The 27,356-nt window shown below is 38.6% G+C and overlaps 2 protein-coding genes across 2 annotated transcripts in view; one reads left to right on the top strand and one right to left on the bottom strand.

Annotated features, from left to right (window-relative positions):
* Window positions 1-631: 631 nt before the first annotated feature.
* FAXC (failed axon connections homolog, metaxin like GST domain containing) overlaps window positions 632-27,356 on the bottom strand; it is a 67,375-nt gene continuing 40,650 nt past the window's right edge. Inside the window, exons 5-6 of the mRNA XM_036765727.1 lie at window positions 19,615-19,731; window positions 632-1,098 (exon numbers count right to left, since the gene is read on the bottom strand). Coding sequence (XP_036621622.1) covers window positions 809-1,098; window positions 19,615-19,731 — 407 coding nt within the window. The 3' untranslated portion in view covers window positions 632-808. The remainder of the gene's footprint in view (window positions 1,099-19,614; window positions 19,732-27,356) is intronic.
* LOC118855724 (40S ribosomal protein S29-like) lies at window positions 21,893-22,241 on the top strand. Its single transcript, XM_036765726.1, has one exon. The coding sequence runs from the start codon at window positions 21,917-21,919 to the stop codon at window positions 22,085-22,087; it is 171 nt and encodes a 56-aa protein (XP_036621621.1). The 5' UTR covers window positions 21,893-21,916; the 3' UTR covers window positions 22,088-22,241.

Raw genomic sequence — 27,356 nt, 5'->3', positions numbered from 1 at the left:
CTTTCTTCCCAAAGGTTCAAAGCGCCTTATTGTATATTGTCTCATGAATCCTCACAACATCCCTGTGAGGTAGGTAGGTGGAAATTATTATAATCCCCATCTTACAGGTAGGGGAGACTGAGGCACACAAAAGTTAAGTGACTTGTCCAAGGTCACACAGCGAGTCACTGGCAGAGCTTAGAAGAAGCATATTCCTGATTAGCACCTAGCACAGTGCTTTTTGTACACAGTAGGAGCTCAATAAATATTTGTTGATTTGATTTATGCTGCCTCTAGGAACATGTGATTCACATACACACAGGACAAGCAGTCACCAGGAAAAAAAAAAACCATACATCCTTCCATTTTGACATCTTACAACCACTTCCAATATAATCAGGTGTAGGAATTTCAAGGCCTCCTCTTTCAACTAAGCCTTTAAAAAGGCTCATCATGTGTACTTCTCTGTAGGCCCATCTCTCTGTTCTCCCTGCACCCAGGGCTCCACCCAAATTGACTGAGATACTAGTTTTCTCATGAAAACAAAAATGGATTCCAGGAACCATGCTGACTTTGTTGGCCGTTTGTGTTTTAAATGGAGCCATCTGAACAGCTTTGTTTTCAGCTACTTGTGGGTTTTTTCTTTGTTGTCTTGGTCTTTTGTTACAAAAAGAAATAAGGCTGACCTAGTCCAGTTAACATGGGAGAACTGTATGGACCACGTACCAGGAGCTCTCCCTCCCTAGAGGGTGTGGTGCTCTACCTGGGAATACTGGACTGACTCCAAGAGGTGACAGCTCTGAGAAAGGAGGGCCAGTATGCCTGGGCATCATTTGCATTGTTCGTGGTCTGTATAGTCGTCCATGTCCACATCAGAATCAAAGAGAGAGTGTCCGGTGAAGTCTGTGTCAGGCGTCCGGGATATACTGTTCTCTGCCCCTTCATCATCAAAGGTTTCTGTCCTTGAATAAAAGCTGAAATCCGGCAGTGGGGTGTGGGTCTTGCTGCCTTCACTGCTTTCCTCAGACTCATAGATGGTATTGTCGTCATCATGGTGCCACTCTGGCCAGAATTTCCTTCTTATTCTTTCACAATACATGGCAAGGTTAATCAGTTCTCCTGAAATCGAACAAGACAAAGGTTAGTTCTCAAAGCCCTCAACCTTCCTGTCCCTGCTGCTCCAGAGGACATTGGAATTAACAGACCTTTTAACAGGTAGGCATTCTCAAATACTTGTCACAATGCATATAAAGAAAAGGATGGATGGAATGAATTAAAGATAAGATAAAGAGAGACAGATAGACGGACAGATAGACAGGCAGAGACACAAACATATAGATAGATATATCAGCAACATGGTGAACCAAATAGATGTCCAACTTTAGAATTAGAAAGATCCAGGTTCACATCCTGCCTCTTATATATATATTAGCTGTGTGGCCACAAGCAAGCCCCAAAGGGAAGAGATGATTGGGGGCAGGAAAGTATACTGGGAAAAAACCTGGATCTAGAGTCAGGAAATCTGGGTTCAAATCCTACTTCTAATGTTTACTAGCTGTGTGAGCTTAGGCAAGTCACAACCTCTCTGGACCTCAGTTTTCTCATCTGTAAAATGATAATGTTGGACTATATGATCTCTGAGGCCCTATCACCCCATCTGTAATCCTAAAATGTAAAACAGATGATTCAAAGCAATAGATAAATGCCTTTTTGTGTGACTTTCTAATACATTTTATGACTGGGGAGGGGGGGCAAAGAAAATATATCTTGCTTGGGTTCCTGTTTTGAACATGTTCTCTGTGAGGATTTATGAAATGCCTGGAAGGAGTATCTCAAAGTATAATGTGTGAATAGTTCATGATCTCAACCACTAGAGGGAGTACTGACATTGATGAGATCTCACAACCATGAAAAATATTAAAGTTCTCAGGGAATACAAACAGAATTGTCCAAAGAAAGTCCAGAAACACGCTATTTGGTAGGAAAATACCTTTCTGAATTAAAAACTTGGGCAAAAATAATCCACAAAGTAGACAAGTGAATAATGGCTTTATAGATACATGACCAACGATTAATCTTCTGAAACAACCACACCCAATTATAGATTGTTATTGAATCACTAGAATTAGGATCTTCATTTACCAAATTTAGTCTTTAAAAATATGAGTCAAAGAAAACTAATTCTAACTTTGTGCCATGAAAAAAAACATAATCCAAACAAAAAGTTTTCAGAAGAAATGCAAGTGATCACAACTATTTTCTAAAGTTCTCCAATTTAGGAATACTAAAAGAAATTAAAATTAAAACAACTCTGAGGTTTCTCTTCACACTCATAATATCGGCAAAGAGGATTTAAAAAAAAAACCAGAACCAGTCAATATTGTAGGCAGGTCACAGGAAAGCAATCACCATAATGCATTCTGGGAGAGAACTATAAAGAAGAATGATGATGATGGTGATGATGATGATGGTGATAATGACACCAATGACAATAACAATGATAGCAAGCATTTCTACATTACTTTATGGAGTATGGAGCACTGTACGTATCATATCATTTGATCCCCACAGCAAACCCAGGAGAGAAGTACCATTACTATCCCCTTTCTCACAAGTATGGAAACTGAGTTGGTGAAACGTTAAGTGACTTGTCCATGGTCAAACAACTAGTAAGTCTTTGAGGTGGGATTTTAACTGAGGTCTTCTTGACCACAAGTCTAGCACTCTTAACCAATGTGTCACCCAGCTATGAACTGATTCAACATTCTAGAAAGCAATTTGTAATCAGAGGCACTAAATTATTTTCCCCCTTTTACCTTGGTTGTTCCATTCCTAGGCAGGTACGCCCAAGGAAGTCAATGACAAAAAAGTCTCGTCTATACCAAAGTGGGCAGAGCAGCCATTTTTGTGGTAGCAAAAAACTTGAAATTAAGGGAGTACCTTCCCATCGATCAAGAAATGACATAATTATGGCAAATGAGTATAAAATGGAATATTGTTGCCCCATTAGAAATGAAAAATATAGGGAATTCCGAGAAACATGGGAAGATTTGTATAAAGTAATATGGAGCAAAAAGCAGGGAGGGGGAAAAATACACTCCCACATGCACAATGAGCATAATAATGAAAATGAAAGCAACTTGGGCAAAGTCAGTTAATCTCCCTGGGCCTCAGATTCCCCATCTATAAAGTGAGGGGGTTGGATTATAGGGCCTCTATGGCCCCTTCCCCCTCTACATCTATTATTCTCTGTTCCTATGAACACTAAAAGGCAGCTGAATTCAGAGTACTTTGAATCAACATTCTTGGTCCTAGACAACAGGAGATGAAACCTATTTGTCTCCTCTTAGTAGAGGGATAGGGTGGAGGACTGCAAGTGTGAAATGTACATTCCGCGAGGCATGGTTATTTCATCAGTCAGTTTTATGTAACTTTTTTTTTCAAAAATAAGAGTTCAATGTGGGGAAATTATATTAGGAAAATGGGGATAGGGTGGGGATAGAATATGCATTAAACATACCAAAAAAAACAAAGAAAGAAAAAGTAGGTAGTCAACTCATTAAAAGATGACATCTAGTAGTACCCGATTTTATATGCTGTGAGAAAGATAGAAAAATGGACATTCTGCTTTTGTTCCACCAGATGGCACCATTGCTTACAACAAAATATATAGGGTGTTCCAAAAAGTCCAGTCATTACAGTTTTAAGCTACTACAGGGCAGTTCTGAGCCACAAAAGCTTAAAACTGTACTAGCAACAAGATTTTGGAGATCACACACATACCATATGTATATTTACATATGTGTACATATATGTCTGTTGTATATACCTATATATGCATATATACATGTATGATTTTCTTGTGTAGAACTTCACACCTGATCATCTTCTGGTATCTTTATAAGAAAATAATATGCATGCAGTACAAAACAGTTGGATGTTCTAAGAGAAAGGGAATTTAAAATACATTACTCCTGCCTATAGGTTGAAAAAACATTTTTATGCCTTGACTATCTAGAATTCAACAAACTAGGAACCTCACATAAACAGACTGTTGGCTGCATTCAACTTTTAGGAGGAAAAAAAAGGCAAATTTACAAAAACAAAAAACTTTCAAGAATATGCCCTGAAGTCAGTACACATCCAACCCAGCTGCCTTCATCTTCTACTCTAATGATCCTGAGGCACTATAAAGTCCTGACTCATCCAAAAACAATCTATATATGCTCAATATCCTCTTACTTACAAAAGTAGAAAAGTGAACTAATGCATTTTTACAATAATGTATTATTCATTTAAACATCAACAAAATTAACAATATATTTATAGCTGTTTATATTTTGAAACAAATTTCTATGGAAGGCATATTCATAACAGTTTATATTTTAGTTTCTCCTTCTATAGGCTCTCTGTTCTCTCATTATCTATATACAACTTCCTTTTTATAATTTTAGAAGTAATAATTTTAAAATATTTAAGTTTTTTAAATGTCTCAAAGGATTAAAACAAAAAAGTTTTTTAGTTAACCCTCAACAAATTAAATTTTCATAGGATTTATAACTAAACATAACTTTAGGGATAATCTAATCCTACCCCTTCATTTTACAGAACAAGAAACTGAAGATCTAAAAGACTGAGTGAGATATGGCCAGGGTCACATTATAAGTGAGCGACGGAACCAAGAATCAACATGGGTCCTTAGACTCCAAATGCAGGGCTTTTTCCACTACCCACACCAACTGTGATCTGCCATAGTACCCTGGACAAGTCATTTAACTTTTCTCAACCTCAGTTTCTGTACCTGTAAAAAGGGGGTTGCAATAACACTTATTTCCCGGGGTTGTTGTGAGGATCAAATGATATGACATGTACAATGTTCTGCACACCTTTAATACAGAAGTGCTAGCTATCATCCTCATCCTCATCCTCATCCTCATCATTTATTAACAATTCTTTCCAAGTGTGCCAGTTAGGCAAAATTACATAGATCTTGGACATGCGGAGATTATTAAATGGTGTTCCCAATAATAAAGTCAAGTCACTGTAGCCAAAAGCAACTACAATATGATAGTAACAAATATAAAAAACTGTTTCATTTAAATCTTACACAGAAATGTGGCATCCTGTATTATGTTACAGAATATCTTTGTGATGGTAGGAAGACAAGGAAAAAAATTATTTGTACATCTATGTACATGGAAGAATTCTGTGCTGGCAAATCTAACCATGGAGAAAATCTCAAATCTAGGACATCTTTCCTTAAATGTATCTTCCCTAGAAGAAAACTTTCAGAATTTCAGACAAATATTTGTGTGTAAGAGTCAGTGAGTCACTGATTCCATGAACAAGTATGTATTAATCACTTCATACGTGCCAGGCATTGCACTAAGTGCTAGGGATACAAAAAAAGACAAAAACGTGATCTCCTCCCCAAAAGCACACATTCTAAGAGAGGAGACAATACACAACCATGAACAGAAAGGATATACAGTTATTCCTTCCACATCAGGGGAGTTAAGGGCTGGGGGAATAGTATCCCCATGATCTAGAAAATCCATGTAAATTTTTTTGGCCCTCCCTTCATACCAGAGAAGAAGTCTGAATTATTATGGTATTAAAAGATAAAATATATTAATATTATATACAATGCTATACATATTTTCATGTATTTCTGAGTTTCTAAACTTTTTCTGGGTCATCTGCTGGCCTTCACGTGCTGTCTGCAGCTTCCACAAAACTCCCCCAAAATTTCCCATTTAATTTCTTCTGCTGACCCATGATATATCAAAACCTCGAAGGGGAAAATCCTGACATAGAAGAGATAACTTTATACAGTGCATGTGAAAGGCTATCTCAGAGAGAAGGGGTTAGGGGGAGGGTGGGGAGAGGACCCAGAAAGTCCTTCTCCAGAAGGTAAGATTTTACCTGAGTTTTAGAACAAGAAGGAAGCTAGAAGCTGGAGGTGAGGAGAGACAGCATTCCAGGCAAGGGAGACAGCCCAGTCCAAATGCATAGGGTCAGAGATGGAGTATTGTAGGTGAACAAAAGAAGGCTGGTGTAGCCAGATGGTAGAGTGTGTGGAGGGGAAAAATAGTGAAGGAAGACTAGCAAGTCAGAATGGGGTCAGGTTGTGAAGGTATTTAAAAGCCCGAGGATTTTATGTTTGATATGGGAGGTAACAGGAAGCCAGTAGGATTTTTCAAGTACAGGATATGGTCAGACCTATGGTTTAAAAAAATCATTTTAAAAGATGAGTGTAGGATGGACCAAAGTGGGAAAAGACTTGAGGCAAGGAGCTATTCCAAGGAGCAATCAGCAGTCCTGGTGTAAGGTGGTGGGGTAAGTGTGAGTGAGGAAGCAAGGATGACAGCTAGGCTGTGAGCCTACATGACTGGAAGGACCATGGTGCTCTCAACAATAATATCAAAGTTGGGGAGAAAGGATGGTTAGGGGCTGGGGGGAAGATCATTAATTCTATTTTGGAAGTGATGCATACAGTACACTTAATTCAAAATGTCCAAAAGATAGCTGGTGATACAGGATTAGAGATCAATAGAGAGATTAGGGCTGGACAAAGAGGTTGGGAATCACTACACAGAAATAATAGTTAAACCTACAGAAGCTGATGAGCTCACCAAGCAATACATTATAGAAGGAAAAAAGAAGAGCCAGGATAGAGCTTGGGGGATACCCACAATTAGAGGGTATGACCTGAATGAAGATGCAGCAGAAGTGAATGAGAAGGAACTGTCAGACAGGTAAGAGTAGAACCAGAAGATGATAGTGTCACAAAAACCTAGAGAGGAGAAAGTATCCAGGGAAGACAAAGTGATTGACTGTCATAAGCCTGTGAGGGGTCAGAAAGCTTGTAGATTGAGAAAAGGTCATTAAAATTGGCAATTAAGAGATCATTTGGTAGCTTTGGAGAAAGAAATTTCAGTTAAATGGTGAGGTAGGAAGCCAGACTGCATTGCCTCCTAAAAGAGAGCCATAATTATTCAAAAGAGTTCAGCCTAACCACCCACATAGGAAAAACTAAGTGAATAAAGAATGCCTATTGGCAAGGCCATGTATACAACTGAATGAACAACCTATAGAAGTCATCCAACAGAATAAATATCTCTTGAAGAGAAATTGCAAATGAACAATGAGTTAAGCCCAGGATTTAACAGGAGGGAAATAGGCTGGATTGTCTTTGGGAATTTGGAAGATCATTTTAATGACCCCAAAAGTTTCCCAGAAAAAAATGGGCCAGCTTTTTAATAAAAGTATTGTTTGAGTGATGCTATATGGCTGTGAGTCATGGAACACTACCCTCTAAATTATTTGAGGATCACCTACAGGCAAATGGAGAGGCTCATGGAAGGCCTGAGAAGGACACAACACATTACAAATAAGAAATTATAAAGGAAAAACCAACTGTCTATAAACTGTTACATAACTGTTGTAAATTGTTATAAAACTGCTATAAACAGTTTATAAACAGTTGTTTATAAAATGCTCTCCGGGATCAAGAGATGTCCATGACTCTTAAGAAAGGGTCTGCCCACTAAGCAAGAGGAGGGGATAACTGATATAAAGTCCACATTCTTCAGTGGTATCCACAAAATATGAAGAAAACAAGAGGAAGGTCCCCAACATGCTGGGCAGATCTACTATGGCAACTTTGTGGGATGTGTTTATGTTCAGTCATTCTGTCATTTCTGACTCTTTGTAACCCCATGGACATTCTGTCCATAGGCTTTTCTTGGCAAAGATACTGGAGGGGTTCACCATTTCCTTCTCCAGTGTGTCTTCATTTTACAAAAACTGAGGCAAATAGTGGTTAAGTGACTTGCCCAGCATCATACAGCTAGTAAGTGTATGAAGCTGGATTTGAACTCAGATCTTCCTGGCTCCAAGCTCAGTGCTCTATCCACTGCATCACCTAGCTGCCCGAAATTTTCGGGAACACATGGACAAAAGTTGCAAAGGATAGGCAAACACAGATTGCATTCTGCGTCATTGGTGCAGATTACCTTGATGAATTTATAGATCCAATTAAATATATTAGAATAACCTTTTTCAAAGACAGGATTCTTATTCATTTTAAGAGGCTCTTTGAAATTAAAATAGAACTATTTATTATTTGAAAATTTAAATATCATCCTCTGATACCACATCTGTTCATAGCATCCTTTTAAAAAAATCATAGGATTTCTAAAACCTCTCAGTATGTATGCTGAAATAATAGGGCTTAAAGGATCAATGAGTGACAGCACAGAATCAGAATCTGTGGGCTCTCTTCCCAGAGCTAATATTCATTAGTTATGTGATCTTAAGCCAAATGTTTAATGTCTCAGGAACACAATTTCTTCATCAGCAAAATATAGCAGAGAACCTTTTCTAAGGAATGATACCACCCTCATGGGGCACAGCAGCTCCCTAAAGGCTATAAAAACCATTTAGATTTTACCAGCTTCTCCAATTTTGCCTGCTGGGATCTGAGGAAAACAACACTGAGAGCCTCTGTACCCCATGAGAGGTGGGAGGGGTAGGAGTAAAGGGAAGCAAGAGCTATGTCACCAATGCAGCTGCCATCGATGTGCCACAGTATTCTTACCTCCATCTCCAGAAAATCACTGAACTAGAAGGATGCTTAAAGAACCATCTTATCCCTTTCCTACATTCATCAAGTCCTTGTGCCATGTCAAAGAATATCAATTATGGTGTGCATCTATGTGTTTCATAGATGTCCAGAGAAAGAGTCCACAGTCTCCCTACATGATGGATCTTAATGTTCACAAACCCTCCACTTCCAAGAAATTCTTCCTTATATCTAATTTGAAGCAATTGTAAAAGGAGTTTGTTTTTTTCAACTAGACCAGTGATTTCACTGGTTTAGGGAATACCCCTAAGTGAGGAGGAAACAGAGAATTTCTTCTCCCAATACCACCAGTCAGTATGTTCTCCGCATCTTAGTCACAGAGAATTGCCAAGGTGTCAGAGGGGAGGTATTGTCTTTTTGTTTGTCTCTGTATCTCCAGAACTCAGCACTGTGCCTGGAACATAATACGTGCTTAATAAATGTTTGTTGTATGAAGGAACTGCATCCATGTCTTTCCTTTCTGAGGCCAGCTCTCTCCCCACCATACCACCCTGCTTCTCTCATTTTCTCTCATTATTGTTTATAAAATGCTCTCTGGGATCAAACAATGGACTGAATCCAAATGACCGTTATTTTAAATATTTTTAACAAATTGAATTTCTATCTGATTTTTCTTCAATGATTTTGATCATATAATGAGTAATATGTCATATGTGAATGGATTTATTCATACTAAATTATTTCATTTTTAATAAATTATAATTGCAAAAATCACAACAAAGAAAATCTTTGCTCTGTGACCTCAGAAAGTCATTTCTCTCTAAGTAAAATTTCTGAAGGACTTCTCAAGTATTAAAATCCAATAGTTCTATAAATTGTCCTGAATTATGTTTCTCCTATTAACTTTTGCTGCTTCTCAGGTCCAAACACAATTTTCTGACTGATGAAATCAAATCAGTGATGAGTGGAGTATAACTTGGACTAGTTCGCAATCCATTCAGACAACAAGCGCTTCTTAGGGGAAGGAGAAAGCAAGGGTATAAATACAGCAACTACTATGCACCAGGCACTGTGCTAAGTGCTGTTTTTTAAATGAAGAAATATTATATCCTTTGATCCTCACAACAACCCTTCTAGATAGATGTTATTACTATCCCTATTCTACAGTCAAGGAGACTGAGGCAACGTTGCTCCCTAACAAGAGGGGCAACGAAGAGAAATCAACATCTTCAAAATTCCACCATTTAAGTACAAATACCCCTGGGAGTGTGCTGGCCTTAAACTATTATTAGGTAATATCTTATTTATCAATGAACACTTCAGGGATTAGATGCAAGGCAGGTGAGGGCAAAAACAGGATCTGCAACAAATTACTACGGACCAGCTAAGAATGAGAACCCTAAGAAGGGTGAAAGGGTACAGTGACATGAGCAGGACAGAGAACCAAAGGCAAACTTATTTTTATTACTTCATCAGTTGGCCCAAGGATATGCTTCTCCCTGACCCACCTCCATGACAAGGGTGACAAGCTGGTCACTGAGCTAGCTACACATTCCACTCACTATCAATGACTACTTAACTTAAGCATTTGTCTCTGTGGCAATGGTGGATGTCCGGCAATGCATAGTGGATAGTGCTAGACACAGAGTAAGGGAAACCTAAGCTTACCTGCCACCTCTGACTCTTACTCGCTGAACGACTACAGACAAGTCACTTAATATCCCTGAGTCTCACTTTCTTCATTTGTAAAATAAGGATAATACTGCAATTTATAATATTTAACGTTACAATTATGTAAAATACAGTTTTTAAAAAAACCCAATGGAAATACACAGTGTAAATTGATATAATGGAACTAAGGGGATTCATTATTCATACTAAACAGGCCCTAGATGTATAGTATCTTCTTCAAAGGAAATAAGTGGAATTTGAATGCATATTCTCTAACTCTAAATCCATTGAGCTTTTTCCTACCATGCTGTCCGTTTCTGGGCTTCAGTTTCTTTGTTTGCAAAATGAAAGGATTAGTCTAGATGACATGATATCTCAGTTCTCTATCACTTCCAAAGTCTATGATCCAAAAAAGGTCCCTGTTCAATTTTTAGATGTTTATAAACTTTTTCATTTTAATAGAAGAGATTTTGTGTATAAGCACCATGAAGAAATGCTACTTAAAAAGAAGATGCCCTCTTGGTTCACTGAGACTTCAATTTTTGCAGTCCCTGGGAAATAGTTAACCCTCTCTTAAAGAAACTATTGTTCATTTGTCCCAGGGTGTGAGGGGAAAAAGAAAATATTTCATCTGTTTGTCTAGTAAAATCAAGTCATCAAACATTTATTAAGTGTTTACTATGTGTATATAATATCATTAACTTCAACTTGAATAAATTCTCTTTTAAATGCTTATTTTCATATTTTCTATTGAATTAAATTTGTTGTTGATTAAAAGTGCCCGAGAAGTTTGGGAAGACAAACTAATCTAAATGAGACAGACTGGTTTTGTGCAGGGATCATTATCACTCTGTTGAACAAGCTCTAACTATTTATTGGCTTTTGCTATAGAGATGAATATCACATTCCTACTTACAAGTACAGGGAAAGTTTGAATGACTAACAATCTTGCTAATGTAAACTTTGGAGGGTGTACTTTCAGTTATAAAAGAAGACAAGAAGCCAGACTGCAGAGCCTCAGAACATTGAACTGCCTCCTAAAAGAGATCCAAAATCATTCAAAAGAGTTTGATCTAACAATCTACACAGGAAAGACTAGGTGGATAAAGAATGACTACTACGTAGGCTATGATAGAGAGCTGAATGGGCAACCTCTTGAAGAGACATTACAAATGGACAATGAGTTGGACCTAGAATTGATGAGGAAGGAAATGGGCTGAATGATCTTAGAAAAATTAGACGGTCATTTTAGTGATCCCAAAAGTTTTCTAGAAAACTGGGCTCAGTTTTGTCATACCAGTATTCTTCATGTGGTCCTATATGACTGTGGATAATGGAATAGTACAGTCTCCAAATAATTTGAGGATCACCTAAAGGCAAATGGAGATGTAAACCAATGTTTAAGTGCCTGCTATGTGCCAGTTACTGTACTTGGTGTTAGGGATACTAAGACAATGAATGCAATAATCCCCACTTTAAAAGGAGCTTAAATTCTAGAGTCTAGACCATCTGTCGGCCCTTCCTAAAGCCCTGTGCTTACCTTCTAGATTGTCCGTACTTTTGATCAAAAGAGTCACCCTGCTTCCTTCTGGGGTTGACATGACCTTTAGAATTATAAGACATTTCCACGGATTTTACTGGTTTATTCTTCCTGATATAATGGACTTCAGCTCTACTTTTTGTAAATATTAAAGTTTGAACTTATGCCCTATGAGCCAGGCACAAAAATTGGAGTTAATTGGTCAGTGAATAAACATTTATTAAGTATTCAGGCACTGCGCTAAGCACTGGGAATACAATGGCAAAAGATAGCCCCTGTCTTCAAGAAGTTCAATCTAATGGAGAAGATGACATGTAAACAACTATGCACAAACAAGTTATATAAAGGATAATTAGTAAATAAATAAGAGGAAAGACACTAGAATTAAGAGAGATTCAGAAAAGCTTCCTGTAGAAGATGGGATTTTGGTCGGGATTTGAAAGAAACCAGGGAAGCCAGAAGATGGAGGTGATGAGAGAGAGAATTCCAGGGGGCTAGCCAGTGAAAATGCCAGAGTGGGGGATATGGAGTGTCTTGAGGAACAGCAAAGTGTGAAGGGGTGAGGGGGAAAATGATTATTAAGGTCTTTGAATGCCAAACAGAGAATTTCATATTTGATCCTGAAGGTGACAGTTTATTGAGTAGGGGGAGTGACATAGTTGAACAAGTCCTTTAAAAAAATCTCTTTGATAGCTGAGTGGAGGATGAATTAGAATGGGGAGAAATCAGTGGCAGGCAGACCAACCACCAGACTATTGTAATAGTACAAGTATGAGATGATAAGGGCCTGTAAAACAGGGCAGTGTCAGACAAGAGAAGAAGGAATATTCTAGAGATATTAGAAAGGTAACAATTTTTGACAATATATTGGAGATGGGGAATAAGGACTCCAGGATGCACTTAGCGTTGGGGACTGGGAGGATGGTGATGTCCCCTTTACAGTAAAAGGGAAGTTTTGAAAGGGATAGGATTTGGGGGAAAAGATAATAAATTAGCATTAAGTTATCTCCAAAACATAGGGAGTCAAAGTCAATGAATGAGGAAGGTAAGGATGAATGTTAGCTGCTAGGTGGCACAGCAGATAAAGTACCAGGCCTGGAATCAGGGAATCTAAACCTGGCCTTCGACTAGCTGTGTGACCCTAGGCAAGTCACTTAAGCCTGTTTGCCTTAGTTTCTTTACCTGTAAAATGAGCTGCAGAAGGAACTGGCAAGCCATTCCAGTATCTTTACTAAGAAAGCCCCCAATAGGGTTACAAAGAGTCTGATACAACTGGGAAAAAAAAAACTAACAACAAGCTGCCTCAAATTCATTCAAGTAGTAAGCAGAATAAAAGCCTTAAGCAAATTATCACAGTAAAAGGAGTGCTTCCATTTTAAAAGAAGGGGTTCAAGCAGTCTGAATTTTGTAACCATTAAACCGTGTGCAAATACAGTCATGAATTTTATCTTTAAAGACAAAGTCCGAGTCTTCCCCGGTAATTTCTCATAGGGCTTAATATGGGAAGAGCTCTGCACACAATGGACAAATACTGTGGATTAGGTAATAGCGGATCTCAAGTCCTATACACTGTACAGGTTTAAGTAGCAACGATTCAGTTCATATGGAAAGTAGTGAAGGAGAAGCTAAAAAACACACCCCCAGTTGATCTGTAGAGGCAAAAAGTGTGTGAGTGAGAGTGTGTGTGTGTGTGTGTGTGTGTGTGTGTCCTTTTAAAGATCTGATTAGAAGAAAATTCAGCAAGTATTCCAAGATCATAGCATCTAGAGAGGGAAAGGATTTCAGAGACTATTATTTTACAAGTGAGGAAACTGAGGCCTAGAGAAGTAACATGACTTTCCAAAGGTAATCCAGGTGAGGAGTTAAGAGGATTTGAACCCAGGTCCTCTAACACCAAAATCTAGAGGTCCTTCTGTTAAACTATAGCTATGACATTAGGCCATGTCTTCAAAATTGATGATATACAAAATTTATGTATCTCCCAAACCACCACATGAAATGAAAAACTTTAACGTAGTCATTCAGGAAACAAACACTGACTTCTTTAGCCAAAATAGACATAAAATCATCACTATTATTAGGTAGCAAGTGAGTGCCAATGAACATAGTCCTTAAGAGCATGCCCAGAGAAGAGTTTGGGAAGCCTGTTTCTCAGAGCTGTAACGATGTATAATGGAAATGCACTGACAATATTTAGAGAGCTTCTTCAACCAGTTCTGCTAACCAGTTAGCGAATAGGACCCTTTCTGGCTATAGCTACATAGCTAAGACTTGGGATGCATTTATAAAGCACCAGTTGACCTCATCCCTTTTCTTGGTTTTTACTTCCTCTAGTATGGCAGCATTCTGGTAAGAGAAAATACAGTTCTCAGTGAGAAACCTCAGGTACCACCCATTTAAGGAAGACAAGTAACCTGCAACGTTGAAATGAAATAATATTTATAACACACTTAGCACAGTGCCCAGCACATGGTAAATGCTTAATAAATGTTTATTCCCTCCCTCTCTTCTTGGTCTTGGCTTTTGTTCTTCTGAGAGCTTATGAATTTCAAAATGTGAGGAGAGCAAGTCACCCAAAGACCAGGAGCCCAGGAATGGAGCACAGGACAAATTCTGCATCAATGCCCCAAGGATCCAAGAAGAGCCTTTGGGCCCAGAGCTATTCATTGTTGCTGAGAAAAGGATTCCTCCAGCAGAAGATGCTGTATAACATGAACATTCTCCCCCTAAAATCAAGTTAGTATAGTGGAGAGTGTGCCCCTAAGGTGTAGGGAGGAAATATTTTAACTTCTTGCTATATTTCAAAGCAAAGATCTCTCTGTAAAAGCTAATTGTTATTTACTGGTTAAATGCAGCGGGGACTCTAGTCACTAGTGGCAGAATGAGGACTCAAACTGAAGGCATTAGAGAAGAAATACCTCCAACCCCTCTGGAGAACCCATAGAACCCTGAGGGGAAAATGTAGCTGGCCTTGATCTGGAAGACTCTCACTACAATTAATAGTAAGCACTTTTAAAGTATATAGTACCATAACCCTGGCCTAACTGGTAGAAGGAATTGCCCATTACTAATTACCATATGTGTGTGCTGCATGGGGTGGGGATGGGGTAGGAGTTAGGTTTAAATCATTTTAAACCTATACTAGACAGAAATCTAGGAAAAAAAAGAGAAAAAAAACCACTCCCTCCAGGAGGGGACTCAAGCAATGAGACTCAACAGGCAAACAGGAAGGTAGATGACACAGGCAGCTAGGCTTGGACACCTATAAAATGTTCACTGGTCCCAGGGTATGTTTGTTATCTTGATTCTATAAAGCAAATTCGATTCATTCAATTCAACAAGCATTAATAAAGGGCCTACTATTTACCAGGCATTTTGTTGTTCACTGAAGGCACAAAGACAAAAGCCTGAATAGTCTGTGCCTCCAGGAGTTTACGATCTTTAGGGGGCATTATATGCATACAAATAAATACAAAACACATATGAAACATATAGGGCAGAGTGAAATTAAAGAATTGTTGGACCTTCCCAGGGCAGCATGGCTGTAGGAGAAAACAGCTTTTAGTGAAAGGGATTTTTCTCTAATCTCCACTGATCTCCTCCCTCCAGAGAACGATAGGTATTGCTAATGGACATATAAAATGGGAGCTTTTCATGCCTGTCCTTTACCCTTACTTTCTGATGGCAGAGTTGCCTAGCAACAAGGAAGAAAAATGAGGAGAATTACTTAGCATCTAAGAAAAATCAATCAAATTTTATTTTATCCTCCTGGGCCTAGAAAAAGGGTGGGCTCACCTTGCTTATGCTAGGATTACAAGAATATAGATGTAGAGATAAAAGGGACCTAAGAGGTCATCTAGTCCAGCCCCTTTATTTTACAGATGAGAAACTGAGAGGTTTGAGGTTAAGTGAATTGCCCAAAATCCCACAGAAGGAGAAAGTGGCAGAGCCAGAATTCCATATTTCTCTCCTACTCGACTGTGGTGACATTACAAGAGGGTTGCAATCTTTGTCCCAGAAGTGCTATATGCCCAAATTTAATGGAAGGACTGAGATATAAAAAAATAAGAACACTAAGGAAATAGTGGCATAGGGTTCTCTCTTCCCATGGAGGCTGGGATATTTAAAGATTAAGGGATTTTAGGCTCCTGTCCACAGGTCTTCTCTTTTAGGGAACTCTTTCGAGGCTGGAATGGCTCATGTCTGGCAGGGTCCTTGGAACTGTGAGCTCCAAGGTCATGAAAATGGAAATTCTGTCTTTTTCTCCTTTCTGTATTTAGTCTCTGCTTGCTTTTATGTACATTAGAATTTTTATATTAATAATAGCTAATTGCTAACATTTAGATAGCACCTGGCATTGTGCTTTACACATATTTTCTCATTTGATCCTCACAACATCCCTGAGAGGTAGGTGCTAATTAAATATCTCATGTAAAGAAAATGTCTGATGGATTGGCATGTTTATTTTTTAACAAAAATTTCACACAGTAATGGGGCACGACAGAAAGAACTCTGCAGCTTCAGTTAGAGGGTGTGTGCTTAAAGCCCAACTCTGCCATCTCTACGGGTCTGACCTTAGGCAAGTCACTTAACATCTGTGGGCCTCAGGTGACTCATCTATAAAGTAAGAGGAAGGTAGCCAGGGAGTGAAGTGGGAAGGGTACTGGGGTTAAAATCAAGAAGGCCTGGATTCAAATACAGCTTCAGACACTTACTGGCTGTGTGACACTAGGCAAGTCACTGAAATTCTGTCTCCTTCAATTTCCTCCATGTAAAATGAGGATAATAATTTTTTAAAAAGGGAAAAAATAGATAAAATGGGGATAATAAAAAAACAAAAAAAAGAAAAAAACAAATAAAATGGGGATAATAAAAAAACAAAAAAGGGAAAAAGTAAAAAGAAAAAAAGAAAGAAAATGGGGATAATAAAAATAAACAAAAAAGAAAAAAAGAAAAAAATAAATAAAATGGGGATAATAAAAATAAACAAAAAAGGAAAAAAGAAAAAAAAATAAAATGGGGATAATTAAAAAAACAAAAAAGGAAAAAATAAAAAATAAAAAAATAAATAAAATGGGGATAATTAAAAAAACAAAAAAGGAAAAAAGAAAAAATAAAAAAATAAATAAAATGGGGATAATAAAAAAAACAAAAAAGAAAAAAGAAATAAAATGGGGATAATTATAGCGCCCACCTCCCATGGTTATTGTGAGGATCAAATGAAATAATAATTGAAAAAGTGCTAAACATAGTGCCCGGCACATAGTAAGGGCTATATGAATGCTAGTTACTGTTAGGTGAGATAATATTTGCAAAGTGCTTCAATATCTGGCACATAGTAGGTACTTAATAAGTACTCGCTTCCTCGGTTCAACGAGATGATCTGTAAGGTCCTTTCTAGCTCTAATAATAATAATAATAATAATAAGAGCTAGCATTTATACAGCTCTTTAAGTTTAACAAAGCACTTTACAAATATGATCTCATTGGATCCTCATCACAGCCCTGTTATTATTTCCATTTCACAGATGAGAAAACTGAGGCTGACAGAAGCGACATTACTTGCTTAGGGTCATATGAAGTGTATCAGTCTAGATTTGAGCTTGGGTCTTCCTGACTCCAGGCCCAGTGCTCTATCTACTACAAGACTTAGCCGCCTCTAGTTCTATAATCTGTGATTTCTAAGGTCTTGTCCAGAGTGAAATCTATGATCCTGTTTTAACCATATCTATCATTCTTGCTTTCCAAGAGAAGTTTGTCCATGTGAGATTTATCAGATGCATTCTGCTCAGATGTACGACTCAAAAGTAAAGAGTCAAAAAAATTCCTGGGTTTGTACAACTAATTCTACTAGGGAATTCTGGGAAGTCACCTTTGTAACAAACACGGGCACTCCTATTAACAAGATTGTGAACCACAGGTTGTGGAGAGCTGGAAGAGACCTTAAACATAAGCTGGTTCAAGCCACTCATTTTAAAGATGTGAAAACAGTCAGAGAGGTAAGGGATGGCACCAGACTTAGAATCAGAAGACCTGGAGTCAAGTCCTGGCCCATCATACATGAGAAAACTTACTAAAGAAGACTTTTTCTAAAGTGGTGCTGAATCAAATTTAAACCTTGTTTCTGTCTTTACAAGTTGAATCTAAAGACAACTATTAATAGACTATGGTGGTGCCATGAGATGCTCCCAGCTCCGTGTTCCTTGGTATTTTGCCATAGTTGGCATCTGAACCCTGGAGGGGGCAATAAGAGAGCCTCTCCCTCCCCATCTAGCTCAGGCCAGTATAGGAATGTTCCCCAAGGGTCATGAACTGAGGGTGTGGCTTCTATGGTGAATACAGAGTAGGATCTTCTTGATATGATGAAGTCATCAATGAATCCCATGGACTAGATTAAGAAGGTGGTTTATTGATTCTTAAGGGGTTCAAACCTTTCCATTCATATATTGGCCTAGAGTGGCTGGCCAGTTCCAGTTGGGCAATGGAGCGCCCTCTCTCCCTCCCTCCCTTCCTCCTTTCTTCTTTCTCTCCTTCCCTCCTCTCCCTCTGTCCACACAGAGAATCATACCCTTACCTGTGGGTATTTTGCCCAAAGGAATATAAATTTTGATGGCTGAAACCTCGCAAGATATCTTAGGGTTTAGGGCCTAGAGTTCTTTTTTAAGGACCATGGCTTAAACCCAAATCACTCTGGCTCTCATAGATCAGCCAATAGGTCCCAGCCCAAGCCTCATTTAGCCATAATTTGGGCCCTGGTTGGCTCAGGGTGATGTATATAGCAATTTTTTCTGTTTTGGCCAGAAACCCTGAGGGTCTTCCCTTTCCAGATTGATTTTTTTTTCTGACTAAGTAAAAGAGGTCATTCTTTGCCATATTTCTTCCTACCTGGCCCTAATCACTGAATAGGTATTGCCTCAGACAAACTGAGATCTGGCAAAAACCTTAACTTAAAAAGGCCAAGGTCTCCCACTGCATCTGGGGTCACCTCCAGTCGTTCTGATCTATATCTTGCCACTAGACCCAGATGGCTTTGGAGGACAGAGTAAGGCTGGTGACTTTGCACAGCCCTGCCTCACTTAAATCCAATTCGCTTGCAAGTCATGACATCACCTTCTCGCTGTCATGGTCCTCTTTGAAGACAAACAACAAACAAGAGTGGAGCTTACAACAGGAAGTTCTGCCACACTTGGGAGTGGAACTGAGTTATAGCTTCACTTTCTAGGTTTAGCCACATGTCTGAGAGCACCTCACCTAGTTTAACTAGAACTAGTACACCTGACTTCATTCAACCCCTTTGGGACGTGTGCTCTTGACCTTTGCTCTCACTTCCATTTAGGTGAGATTTGATTTAGAAATTGTCTGAATTGGCTTAGAAAGTACTAGGTACCCTAATTTCTCTGTGGGTAGAGGTAGAGAAGATTAATTTTCTAGTGAGTGGAGAAATGAGTAGTCTGTCTGTCTGTCTCTATCATAAGAGCTGAAAGCCCACTGGGACTCATGTTCAGAGAATACACATGGGGCCAAGGAGACATATTAGTCTAATAATTATTCATTTTATGGATTTAAAATTATTGTTAAAGTTTTATTTTCATTCTATAAGACACATTTTCAATATATTGGTATGTGTTACTGAATTAATAATATTTCACCTGACAGCCTATCTCTCTGCAAGTGTCCTAGCATTTTCAAAGAGATGTCAATGATCCCTTAGCCATGAACAGTGGTTCTTCCCAAACAGCTGTACCAAGCCCACAAACATATGCACTGAATTTGACAAACATTTTCAATAAAAAGAGAAAATAGTTTCCCAGACAGGAAGCTTTCAATGTTTACTTACCTTTGATTAGTCTCTCAGGTCTTGTCCCTGGTAAGGTCCACATTGCCTGTGCCAAGTGTCCAAAAACAGTTGCATCAAGAGTGGAAAATTTTGGTCCCATAATGTATTTTTTATCACCTATAATAATGAAAGAGTAAAGTGAGCAGAGCCAGTCTCTGCTTTTCTCAGATAATCTTAATGACTACTTCTTAAATCATTTTTAAAAGTTTATAATCCATTCTATTTCATTTTTTTATTTATTTATGGATGGTCAAAAATCATTCCTCTTTTCTCTGGAAAAATAATAAAATAAATATCAAATTATAAGGAAGAAAATCCAAGCAAACAAAACAATATATAATACTCAAATACAATCAAATGTGACCCTGAAAACTCTGATCTGGATCTATACCAACAGGTGAGAACTCTAGCTAAATAAAATGAGAATTACTAAAGATGATGTCTCTATGAGAAATTACTTTCTTCAAACTCTGGCAATTAATTCTTGTAGCCAGTTATATAGCTGGAACTGGAGTGGGGCAAGCAGGGCTTTGCACAGTTGGCAAGAAAATTTAATTAAAATAAGAGGTTACCCAATGGATCCCATTTCCTCTCCCGTCCTCTCCACCCCCTCACCACTGGAATGGTTATGTTGTTTGGGTTGATCTGCTAGTGATTCCAGCTCCCTCTTCCTCCACCAAAGTGAAATAGATTTGAAAATGTGGTCATATGGCTTGCCCAGGGCATTTTATGAAGTATACTCTGGGCAAGAAAATTCCAGTTATGACTCTAACTCATTCTACCAGAAGAAACATAAAGAAAAATTCTCCCTAAGATGGCAAAGGCCCAAAAGATCTAAATGTACAGATGCAGATCTTTAGATATAAGTCTAACTTAAGGCCAACAACATCCATGAACTATCACCCCAGTTTTAGCCACGCTATAGGCATCCTGAATCAGCTTCTAACACTTGTTTCCAGGTTATCCTTTAGAAGAAACTCCAAACAGAGGGTTTTTATGACACACTGTAGGGGTTAAACACACGCACACACACATATACACACACAGACTTCACTTGTGTGATCAATATGGTTTAATTAGGAAAGGCAGCGTGGCATAATGAGTACATGGAGCTGGTCTGGGAGCCAAGACTTGTTCCTGCCTCTGATTATTACTAGTTGAGTGACTTTGGACAAATCACTTAACCTTAAAACGCCCTAGACACCTCTCAAACTATGAATTGCAGAGATAGTTTCCTCAATCAAGAGTTTCCTACACCAATGAAATTTACTCCTAGTCCTTATCATTAAAAGAATAAGGACTTCCTTATCTAAAGGATATTCCACAAGGTATGTTACCTCCTTCCTTTCCATTGCCACCATTACCCTGCTAATTCTGGCCCTCATTCTTCACACCTAGGCTACTGCAATAACTTCTTATTGTTAAAAAGCTTCCTTCTCTTTGTCTTCAACCTCCCTTCTGTACACTTCCTACGAACTTCAAGTACCCAAGATTGATTGGCAAGAGCACTCTTTCTACTAACACAAACTGAAAGGTGTCCATGCCTCTGTAGTTGGTCATTAGGGACTGACATATCCAGGAAAAAATTATTATTTGGTAAATGTGAGAAATTATTATTAATAACCAATAATTTCAGGGGAGATTCAGAGCTCCTCTCTTCTACAATCCTTTAAAAGTTCAGTCTGAAGGGCATTACTGATAATGAGAGAGAATTTTTTTTCTTTTGGGCTACTTTTGAATATACATATATAATATATACAGATATACATACATAAACATACATACAGACGTGTGTGTGTGTATATACATACACACACACACACACACACACATACACACATGTATATACAAAGCAACCATAGCAAGACTGTGTGACTGTGGGCAATTCACTTAATGTCCCAATACTTCCAGGAAGCTCTCTAAGACATTTAGTTGCAGAGCAGATAACAACCATTACTGGTAGTTTTCTCACCAACATTTCCTCATACCAATAAATCACAGGTCTGGATCAAAATGCTAATACAGATAAATACAAACTAGAATAGATGACAGATAGGTACCCATATCTTGTACAATATATACATATGTAGTACAAGATTTCAATTCTCCTAAATCCATTAATGACATGCTTTTACAATTTGGAATCTACCTCTGATAAATACAAATTTTCCCCAGTCATACCAAATTCAGATAAATGGTTCTTGGGATATGTTTGCCAAAGTGGGAAAAACTTTCCAGAGAACTGAAGGTACTTAGAAAAATAAATTCTGCCTTTTTGTCTCCGGTCCTTGTTAGTGGCGCCATGGGTCACCAGCAGCTCTACTGGAGTCACCCTCGCAAATTCGGCCAGGGGTCTCGGTCGTGCCGCGTCTGTTCGAACCAGCATGGCCTGATCCGCAAGTATGGCCTGAACATGTGCCGCCAGTGCTTCCGGCAGTACGCAAAAGACATCGGCTTCATCAAGTTGGACTAAGTTATATTAACGGATCTTGCTTACACTGACCCTCAGTGACTATATACCATTTTACTGGATTCTGGACGACTATTTGATCTACCCTCCTAAAGATCTGATTCTGTTGTACATTCTATGCTACCATTTGCATATATGATTAAAAAGGTCATCCTCAGTTATTAAAAAAAAAAAGAAAAATAAATTCTCAGATCTCTTTCCTGCCTGGTCACTTCCAGCAACCTCCATAAGCTCCATTTCTGCCCTCTGGCTACAGTCCCAAGTGTTCTAATTGGCAGGTAAAATAGTTCAGTCAACCGAAGGAGATGTTGGGGGAAGGGGGAAGAGGGGTGAGTCTGAAGATTCTTTCCATTATTGGGAATTGAAGGGACACGCCAATGAGAAATGGACTCGGATTTTTCAAGGACCTAAATTCTTTTCCATTAGCTTATAAAATAAAAATCAGTAATAATGTTTTCCACTGACAAACCAAATCTTATGTCGGTATATCAATATGGTTAATAAACAATTCTAGTGACACCACTCCCATCCTTTTTCTAATAGTGTAAATGAAGAGCAAAAAGTACCTCTCCAAGACCAAGACCATTCAGGGAGTCTGAGGCCATAAAGGACTCAAGAGTAAAGGTAAAAGCTTGACTTCTAATTTCATTCGTTAGCCATTAAATCATACACAATTCCAACTCTTTCCTAAATCTTAATCACTAACATCCTCGGTCTTATCATGTGAGAGACTGTGGTCCACTCTAAGTTTTCAATGTACATTACTATGTGGATATATTATCAGGGGGAAAAAAATCCATTTCCCATGACCCCTCAACTTCACAGATAGACCTCATTTCATTCGAAATAAGGGAACATTAAATTTCATGAGTACTTATATATGTTCACACTGACCTTTGTAATCATTTTAATTCTCTCTGCTACACTATGAGACTCACAAAGGGGCAAACAGCAAATAAACAGCCTGATATTTTGGGACACTTAGCCCCTCCTCAATTAAATTTACTGCCTCTTCAGAACAGCCTACATGATCTAAATTTCACAAATGTCTCCAACCAGAACACTGCATTCTTTCACTCTGTGGTCTCCTATACTTAACACATACAGAAGGGAGGTTAAGGAAGAGGCATTACCACCTGCTTTGTTGCTGTAAGTACCCTAAGGACCACGAGATCTTTCCATCTGACTTGCAGCTGAGACCTTCCACGTGTGTTTGGAATATGAGCTCCTTGAGAGAAGGGACAATCTTACTTTTCTATTTGTATTAAGTACTAAGCACAGTGCTTTCTTAGCTTATTAAGTGCTTAATAAATGCTTTGGTCATTTATACCTTGTTATTTGACACTTAACTTCTCTGAGGCTCAGTTTCCTCACCTTCAAAATGAGGAGGTTGTATATCATATTGTTTGCCATCTTGGGGAGGGAGGGAGAAAAATTTGGCACTCAAAATCTTATTAAAAAATGAATGTTGAAAACTATCTTTGCATGTATTTGGAAAAAATAGAATACTATTTAAAGAAATTTAAAAAGACAAAGAAATGAGGAGGGTTGGCCTCTAAGGTCCCTTTTGGCTCTAAAACTCATGATCCTAGTTCATAAATTAAGAAGTTAATTAATTGTGTCAATAAGTTCAATGTGAAGTTATATGTAGAAGATATATCGGATTCCATGCCGTCTTGGGGAAGGGGGGGAAGAAAATCTGGAACTCAGGATCATGCAGAACTGAGTGTTGTAAACTAAAAATAAAAAAATCTTAATAAAAAATTTTTAAAAAGAAGCTAATTAACCAGACATGGTTACCAATTTCTGAATTTTTAGGTGTGTGCATGGAATTAAAACCCTGGAATAAAAAAAAATAATGATGATGTTCTGCAAACAGGCCTACACAGTGAAAAACCATTTCATTTCCCACCAGAGGTGAAAGTTAAGGAATCTGTAAGCAGAGTAAAGATTATAGTACAGCTGTCAAGACTCTCCCTCACTCTGTGGTTAAATAGAGCTCTCTGGCTCTCCAGCAACTCAGAAGAGTGCTTTTGTTGAGTTTTTGTTAAAATCAATGAAATAAATGTCGTGCTCTAACTAATATTAATGGCACTAATGAACATGGAAGGCAATCTTCCCTGCCAAGGGCTTTGCAGAGAGCATCCCTGAAGTGCACTGTGGAGCCAGTGGGTTCAAACTCAGCAGGGTCTTGAAGGCCTGGGCTCAATGCCAGTATCCTCCAGTGCCACCAGGATCCAAATCATTTAACTCTATCATCTAGGATTATCTTCTTGCCAGAGGATTATCTGCATTAAGGATTAAATTGAGCACCTTTACTATGTGGCTACTCAGCTAGGTTCCCAGGACCCCTCCTCCTAGGAAGGGGATGGATTGTCCTGGAGTCACCTTCTTCCGACTTTGTAACTCATTTGCATTTATTGTGTATATGTATATATTTACTTGCTGTTTCCCCACATTACAACATAAGATCCTTGAGAGGGAGGATTGTTTTATTCATTGTATTTGCATCCCTAGCATTGATGGTATTTGTATCCCCAGCATACTGTATAGTGGCTAACTCAGAGTAGTGATTTAATAAATGCTTGTTGATTTATTGACAGAATGTGTGAGAGGCACATTTGAACCCACATCTTACTGACTCTGAAGCCAGCTCTCTATCCACTATACCAGGCCATGTCTCTTCCTAGCATTCTGGGCAAGCCAACCTAGCTAAAGCATCAAGACACCATGAAGGACAGAAAGGAAGTGGTATGTTCCAGGAGAGCAAAACTGTCTCCCTTTATAACTCCAGGGCCCTGAACCCAAGAAGCCCAGGAATAACACCTCAGAATACTGGTTCTGCATCCAGCTCAGCCTTAGGAGCCATCACCAAGGGAGGAATCCTTGTGGAAAAGGTGTCCACCATCCCTGGCACCACCAACACAACAGTCACTGACCAAATGCCACCAACCGGTTCAAGAGCCCTGGGAGCTGTATCAGCACCCCCCCCCCCCGACTACTGTCCCTGCTTCCAGTTTGGCCCTCACAGCCATCATCCCGGCCACAGTTACTGAAGACCCAGAAGAGAAAGTTCTTGTTCTCAAAGTTCTTAGCAATGCCAATGATTCAAGGTCACAAACCATTATGGTTTTATCAGTGGAAATGACATTAACACTTTGTTACTGAAAGGAAGAAAACAAGTATTTATTAAGAGCCTACAATATGACAGACACTGCACTAAGTGCTTTATAAATATTATCTCATTTGAGACTCACCACAACCCGGAGAGATAGGTGCTATTATTTATTACCTCCACATTACAGCTGAAGAAACTGAAACAGACAGTGGTTAAACGACTTGCCCAGGATCACAAATCTAGTATCTAAGACCTGATTTGAACTCAGGTTTTCCTGACTCTACTTTCAGCACTCTGCCCACTGTGCCCCCTAGGTACCTAAGGATCTTTCAATGTGACTTGAAGCTCTACGTTCTTGCTTTTCTTTCTGTATCCCCAGTGCCCAGCCCTTATGATTTCCAAATAATAAATACTTAATAAATTATTCCTCATTAATTCATTATCCTTCCATTAGCAGTGGCAGGCAGCTAATACTTTTAACATATCCATTCACATGATACCCTACATTAAAAGGTGGATAGTAATATTCATGTTATGCTTCTAAACAGTAACACAGTCAGGATTTTTAAAAGGCAATTACCCCTACTTCCACTAGTAAATAAAGGAAATCAAGATCTTCACTACGGAACACTTAAAGCCTGGGGTCTCATATAATCCTCTCAAACAAAAAAGATGAATTTAATAGTATGTGAAGTTGTTTTCTCAAGATCAATACACACACCCCCCATTTAATAAATATAGAGAATAGAGATAAGGCACTAGATCTGTGATTTCACTGGTACAGGGAAGTCCCAGGTGGGGAGACTCTCTAACAATGCAGTTAGGCACCTTCTCTGTAACTTAAATGTTAAGTGACTTACCCAGTATGTTTCAGAGTGACAGGATTCAAACCCAGGTCTTCTGGCTTCTCTATCTGTATTCATAATACCAAGCTGCCTATTTATAAAATAATTTTAAAATATAATGGGCAGGAGAAGGTGTGGCACACTAAACAAGGGGTTTGTGGAAGGATCAAAAATCAAGAAAAGCCTTTTGTAGGAGGTGTTACTTGAGCTGCTAAGAAGGGAGCTGGGAAGAATGAACATGCCAGACTTAGGGGACAGCCTGCAAAAAGGTACACAGATAAAAAATAGAATGTCATGTGCTGGGAACAGCAAGTAGGCCCTAGCTTGACTAGGACTGAGAGTATGTGAGAGGTAGTAAAATGTCATTAGCCTGGAAGGATAGGATGGAGCAGATTGTGAAAGGGATTAAATACCAAACTGAGAAGATTGTTCCTGCAAACAAAAAGAAATCTCTAAAACAACCTTCTCTGAGCCTCGATTTCCTCATCTATAAAATAACACCTGCCCTATATACCTCGCAAGGGCGTTCTGAGAATCAGTTTATAGAATGAATAATGATCGTTGTCATTGTCATTGTCATAGTAGTAATCGATATTTATGTAGGGTTTTAAAAGTTTGCAAAGTGTTTTACATACAGTATTTCACTTTAACCTCATAAGTCTGTGAGGTAAGTATTATAGATATTTACTATTAATAATAATAATAATAATAATAACTAGAATTTATGTATTAACCCCACTTTACAAATGAGGAAACTGAGGAAGAGTAAGGTTAAATAATTGTGACTTACCCATGGTAAATGTCGAAAAGGGTTATTCTAAACCCAGGTCATCCTGACCCCACGTCTAGCGCTATAACCACTATGTAACAGTATCCTACTCTCGTCTTTTTCACTGCTCCCCTGCCCCCCAAAAAGCCCTGACATTTACGTAGCACTTTGAAGCTTGAAAAGTATTTTGCAGGCATTAAATTATTTGAACCTCTAAATAACTGTGTGATTTAAGTGCAGTTAAACTGAAACCCACAGAGATTGTGACTTGCCCCTGGTAACATAGTGACTAATGTCAGAAGTGGGATTTGAACCTGAATGTTCCTGGCTGCAAGTCGAGCACTGTCCACTATGCCCTGCCGCCTCTCTTGGAAAGAATATATTTTGTAACCTAAAATTTTGAGTGGTCATTCTATGCACTGTACTCCAACTGCTCAGGACACACTTTCTCCTGTTAGTTGGGTTCGAATGTGCCTCTCACACATTCTGTCAATAAATCAACAAGCATTTTATCAAATCACTACTTTGAGTTAGCCACTA

Source organism: Trichosurus vulpecula, chromosome 7, assembly GCF_011100635.1.
Source record: "Trichosurus vulpecula isolate mTriVul1 chromosome 7, mTriVul1.pri, whole genome shotgun sequence".
NCBI lineage: Eukaryota > Metazoa > Chordata > Mammalia > Diprotodontia > Phalangeridae > Trichosurus > Trichosurus vulpecula.
This window is presented reverse-complemented; position numbering and strand designations above follow the sequence as displayed.

Coding starts and splice junctions, on each gene's coding strand:
- LOC118855724 (XM_036765726.1), top strand. CDS start 21,917: ATGGGTCACCAGCAGCTCTACTGGAGTCACCCTCGCAAATTCGGCCAG.